This window comes from Wolffia australiana, chromosome 15 (genome assembly GCF_029677425.1).
Source record: "Wolffia australiana isolate 7733 chromosome 15, ASM2967742v1".
In the NCBI taxonomy this organism is placed as follows: domain Eukaryota; kingdom Viridiplantae; phylum Streptophyta; class Magnoliopsida; order Alismatales; family Araceae; genus Wolffia; species Wolffia australiana.
In genome coordinates this window covers 7437468-7442920 of record NC_135849.1, presented here as the reverse complement: position 1 = coordinate 7442920, position 5453 = coordinate 7437468, and the positions used below count along the sequence as shown (strand labels likewise).

The 5453-nt window shown below is 42.8% G+C and overlaps 1 protein-coding gene across 1 annotated transcript; it reads right to left on the bottom strand.

Annotated features, from left to right (window-relative positions):
* Positions 1-1836: 1836 nt before the first annotated feature.
* Positions 1837-3414, bottom strand: LOC144713297 (aspartyl protease family protein At5g10770-like). Its single transcript, XM_078587868.1, has 2 exons — positions 3233-3414; positions 1837-3159 (listed from the first exon to the last, which is right to left on the bottom strand). Exons 1-2 carry the CDS (start codon positions 3378-3380, stop codon positions 1925-1927), a joined length of 1383 nt encoding a protein of 460 aa, XP_078443994.1. The 5' UTR covers positions 3381-3414; the 3' UTR covers positions 1837-1924.
* Between the last annotated feature and the right edge of the window lie 2039 nt (positions 3415-5453).

Here is a 5453-nt window from a genome sequence, read left to right as displayed (position 1 = left end):
AAGTTTTTTGTCTGAAGTAAATTGGACTCCTAACCAATTAAAAGTAAAACATATTTCACAAAGAGAAATATGAGGTGAATCACAAGTCTACTAATTCACCCCCTCTGAGTGCACATAACCACCACTAACTTAAAACCACTACTTCAACCTCTATTTATACACAGCACCACTACTATTTTGAAAGAAGGATAAACTCATGCAAGAAATAATCCTCAGATGCAACTTTAGAAGCCAAACTTCATGATAAGGTTGAAGTAGAGTTTCTCGATATTATATTAGTTTATTTAAACTCATGCAAAAAAAAAATTGCTCCCTTGATTTTATGTTAGGATTTTTTATTATTCTTTGAGTTTATAATATAAAAAATGAATACCAAAAAGGATTAAAACAATAATTTTTTGTGGGCTTATTTAATTTTTCTGTTTCTCACATGTAAAGGTTAACAGACCAGATCAATGGGAAAAAATATAATTGCCTAAAATTCTCTTTGAATGTGTTATTTTTCATATTTTCCAAAGGAGAATAAATCTTAAGACCAAAATTCAAGTCTAAAGTAGAGAATATTTGATAAAAAAAGTTTCTGAGCATTTTCTTGAAGGTGTAAATAAGTTACAAATTTCTTATTGTTATTTCGAATAGATAAGTATATGATTTATAGAGAATGGGGATTAATTAGAATGAAGAAAAAAAAACCATGCAGTTTATAGAATTGAAAAGGTTTTTAGGTGTACACTAAGAGAAGTTGGTGGACCGAGTATATAAACTTTGGAACATATATGAGCTTTGATTTGAGATAAATTGATATTCAAAACCATTCCTTTAAAATAGATTCGAAAAGAAGAGTAAGACATAGAGGTTTATATGACTAATATTAATACTTTCCTAGAAATAGTCTCGTAAGTAGGTCTGGTTAGTCATTTGAATATCAAAGAAAAAGCAATCCAAATAAAAATTGATGGAGATCGGACTACAGTTCCATTATTTTTGTGAAGATTTAATTTTAAAAAGAAAAACTGGTAAGTGAAAGTTAAATCCAAGGGGCCTAACCAGAAAATAAAAAATTCGGAGTTCCTACTGAGTATCAAAAATTATCTTCGTATCCTTCTGAAAAATTATGCTACTATGAATTCCAAACAAAAAATATAGCGGCAAAAATTCGGAGTTCCTATTTGGATGGTTTTTCAGAATTGGAAATATCAAGTTTCTTTATACAAATTTTACTCGGTGAAAGAAATACGAATACTTTTAGAAATAGGCAAGTCTCACAGAGGAATTCAAACCCGGGCTTTTCTAGCGTTGGATTGTGAGGAGGAATTATCGATAAGAGTAGCTGGGAGTATGTGGTGTAGGTTTGCAAATGTCTGTGTGATGGTCAGCGATACGTCTTGATTGGTCCTTCAACAAGTCGCCATTGCCTGTATCCAATCGCATTTCCACCCATCGCATAATTGAACCCATGTGAGGGAAGAACAAAAGGAATGCAATTATGGCACTCTCTTCCGAAGTGCACGGGAGAGAATTGAATACTGCGAGATTACTGTTGCTCACCGCCATAGAGGAACGAACACCCAAACCCACGTCTCTCGTCGCTGCTTCCTTCTATGGAGGACCAGTCGTAGTACAAGAACCGTGGGTCACAAACTAAATGGCACAAGCAGAATTCTTTCGAAGGAAAACGAGAAAATTCGACGCATCATTCGCGAACAAAATAAATGGGTCGCGATAAACCAAGAGCTTCAGATACGGTACCTGAAATGCTGATAAATTAACGCATGTAGGACCCAAGAATACGCTCAACAGTTCTTACTTTGGAGCCAGGATTTTAGAGGAGATCCATATTCTAATCGCGGTCGCCTTTTTATCAAAATGAATCGTATTAAGATTCCATTCCAATTGTTGGAAACGTATATGATCATCGATTACACTACCCACAGGCCCCAGCGGAGAACCCAATCTTGTTGACGACGTTGTCGTAAGTAACCTCGAACGTCTTCTGCTGAACGTTGCCGATAATCCCAAGTTGGTTCGCGTCAGAATTCGCAGCGAAAGCGAGGCAAACCTGGGCAACGCCGAAAGTGTAGAACACGCCACTCGCCGGTAGCGTGAGATCTACACCGCTGAGATGGAGCTTGATTGGCGGATACCTCACCGTTGGTGAACTACTGAAATCATAACAAGTGTCAAATAAGCTGATCGGCGGCGTCGCTAACGAGTACTGCGCCATGGCAGAACGGAACGCTTCTCTGAGAGCGCTATAAGCCACCGGAGGTAATCTGGTAATCACAGTCCCCGAGTCAATTATAGTTCCAACGGACTGAAAAACGTAGGGCATCAGAGATAGCCGCTTGTTTCCCACTGAAATCCCCACAAGGTCAACGAAGTACAGTGAAGGCGCGCGGGAGTCGTCTTGAACCTGGGTAAACGCCATTGGAGGACTTAGCGGATTTCCGAGATTCAAGTAACCCGTTCCGCTGTCCGTAGAAGGAAGACAGTAGGAGAAGGATCTACCCAGCCTGCTCGCTCCTTGAGAGTTAAGCGAGTACGCGCTTCGGCCGAGGCCAATAAGCCCCGCGGCGCCTCTAAACAGCCCCGTATTTCTTTCCCCGCACCCGAAAACGAAATTCTCGAACACGTTCGTGGGAGTCAAGGTGAATGTGTCGCGCGAGAGAAAACCAACGCTGGATGATCCGTCGCCGTAGTTTACTTGATAGACGCATTTGTTATCTGAGCAAAATCTTGGGCCAAGTCGAAGGCAGTCCGAGTCTGTGCAACCGATGCTACGGTAAGTAGAGGAAAGCGCGGGGTTGAAGAGCGGTTCTTCCTGCGGATAACAGCTTCCAGAGCAAGGCTGACATTGAATCCAATTAAGGTTGCTGCCCGTGTCGAAAGTTACGGTCTGGGTCGTCACCGGGTTGCCGAATCCTACCGTGATAACGTAGTTTCCTGATCCTAAATAGACGCCGTTTTTAGCGGAGACAGATACGTGTGATTCTTTGACAACGGAGGTATTGCCATGGCCGGCGCTTGAAATGGCTTCATGGATGGAAGTCACTCTGCGGACATCTCGGGCGAGCGATTTAACGTGGTTGTGCTTCCCTCGCCGCTTCGACGAGCAAGGACCGTGGCGATGGATGATTTGGGCCGTGCTATGATTATGCGCTGCAGTGTAACATCAAAGAAAATTGTTAATACGTTAATGCCAAAGTACGTCGGAATGTGGTGCAGGAATAACCGTGGTTTCGAGAGCACGTAGGAGAAGGCAACAAGGAAGCAACAGCAACTTCGAAAGTTTCCTCCAGTCTGCTGTTTCGCGCAGCGACATGACCGACGTAGGAGAGCAGCAGTAGATAGATGAAGGCGGGTCGTACTTGGGGTATCATTGCCGCCACTCGAGCGGCTTCAAGGGGGGAGAATTAGCGCTCTTTTATTTGCTCCTTAGCGTGCAAGAAGCGTAGTAATGTGGTGGCTGAGACTACCTTAATGCTCAACAAACAATGAATTGATCACTGAAAACGACGGCATCACCGACCCAAACTACTACTATAATAGTTTGGGAATTTGGACAGCCAAGATGATAGTATCCCAGAGGACATTCTGAGCACAGATGGAATTTTAAACAGTAGAGAATTCACGAACAAACCATGATTCATCACTGACGCTGTGCTTCATTATTACGCGAAGCAGATAAACTGTGAGATGAATTGATAATGTTTCGTTGTCTTATTTTCGTTTAACAAGTCAATGATATTGTACCCGGGGCAAAGAAAACGCCAAAGAAGTCTGATTGATGTTTCTCTTTGCCTCAATGTTTTATGATCATTAGCTCTAGCAAACTACAGTTATCTTTGCTGCGGTAAGGAAACTGAAGATGGGTCTAGTAGTTGTAAGAATTGGACAGTTCTCGATGAGCTAATTCTAAGATTTCACGTGAGAATAAAACAAAGAGGAACCCAAACGCCACGGCTAGGAGATTTTTCAAATGGAAGGTGGCTCTGGCATCGAGATTTCCTTGGAATGAACGGCAAATGCACATGGTTAGAGGACTCGTGGCAAGTTGTTTTCTAAAAAGTAGGCGTACTAATGAGTCAACGGCACTCCAAGTCGCCATCGCATTTGCTGTGCATTAACACAATTATAAAAATGCTTCATTGTAACCCATTTATCGCTTGCCTTATCTCTCCATAAGGTGAGAAATGAATAATACATCAACCCTTTCCTGCATTCCATGGCCAGGATAAGAAGGTATTAAAATGGTAACTGATGAAAGGTTCTCCGCGGCGTGGTAGGATTTTTTTTCCTACCGCGCCTCTTTCCTTGACTAATTAACAAGCAGTTTTGAAGTTTCCTCACCACCGACCCAATCGACTTAATGATGTTAATGCGTCAACCACTTAACGGGCTTCCGAGTTGTCCTTAAATCGAAAGGCTGAACGTCCAGAAATTTCCTTCAATTAGATTAGTTTCGTCAGAGATGTCGCAAAGGAACTCTATTACTCTCACCAATCAAAGAGCCGGTAACTCAATTTCGGGTCGTAGACGAAACGAGACCCTTGGAGTTCGTTTCATCCTCCATCTTTTTGTCCATTGCATTGTCCACCACGATCAATCATCCTTTCGAAATAGGGCTTAGTAGGCATCAACCACGACTCGTATGCCTTAATGACGGGATGGCGCCGATAATGACGATTATAAATTCATCATGGACATCTGTTTGTTGTAAATACTCTCTCTCTCTCTCTCTCTCTCTGAGTCTATCTCTTTCTCTCTCTCTCTGACTCTGTCTCTCTCGCTCTGACTCTCTGTCTCTCTCTCGGTCTCTCTCTCTGACTCTTTGTCTCTCTCTCGGTCTCTCTCTCTGACTCTTTGTCTCTCTCTCGGTCTCTCTCTCTGAGTCTATCTCTTTCTCTCTCTCTCCCTCTGACTCTTTGTCTCTCTCTCGGTCTCTCTCTCTGAGTCTATCTCTTTCTCTCTCTCTCCCTCTGACTCTTTGTCTCTCTCTCGGTCTCTCTCTCTGAGTCTATCTCTTTCTCTCTCTCCCTCTGACTCTTTGTCTCTCTCTCGGTCTCTCTCTCTGAGTCTATCTCTTTCTCTCTCGCTCCCTCTGACTCTTTGTCTCTCTCTCGGTCTCTCTCTCTGAGTCTATCTCTTTCTCTCTCGCTCCCTCTGACTCTTTGTCTCTCTCTCGGTCTCTCTCTCTGAGTCTATCTCTTTCTCTCGCTCCCTCTGACTCTTTGTCTCTCCCTCGGTCTCTCTCTCTGAGTCTATCTCTTTCTCTCTCGCTCCCTCTGACTCTTTGTCTCTCTCTCGGTCTCTCTCTCTGAGTCTATCTCTTTCTCTCTCTCCCTCTGACTCTTTGTCTCTCTCTCTTTCTCTCTCACTCTCTGACTCTTGTCTCTAACTCTTTATCTCTCTCGGTCTCTCTCTCTCTCTGACTCTTTGTCTCTCTGTCGGTC

Excerpts from the sequence above, each read along its gene's own strand:
- LOC144713297 (XM_078587868.1), bottom strand. The coding sequence starts at position 3,380 with ATGATACCCCAAGTACGACCCGCCTTCATCTATCTACTGCTGCTCTCC. Across the intron at positions 3,160-3,232 it reads TACGTGCTCTCGAAACCACG|CGCATAATCATAGCACGGCC; the intron begins GTTATTCCTGCA and ends GTTACACTGCAG.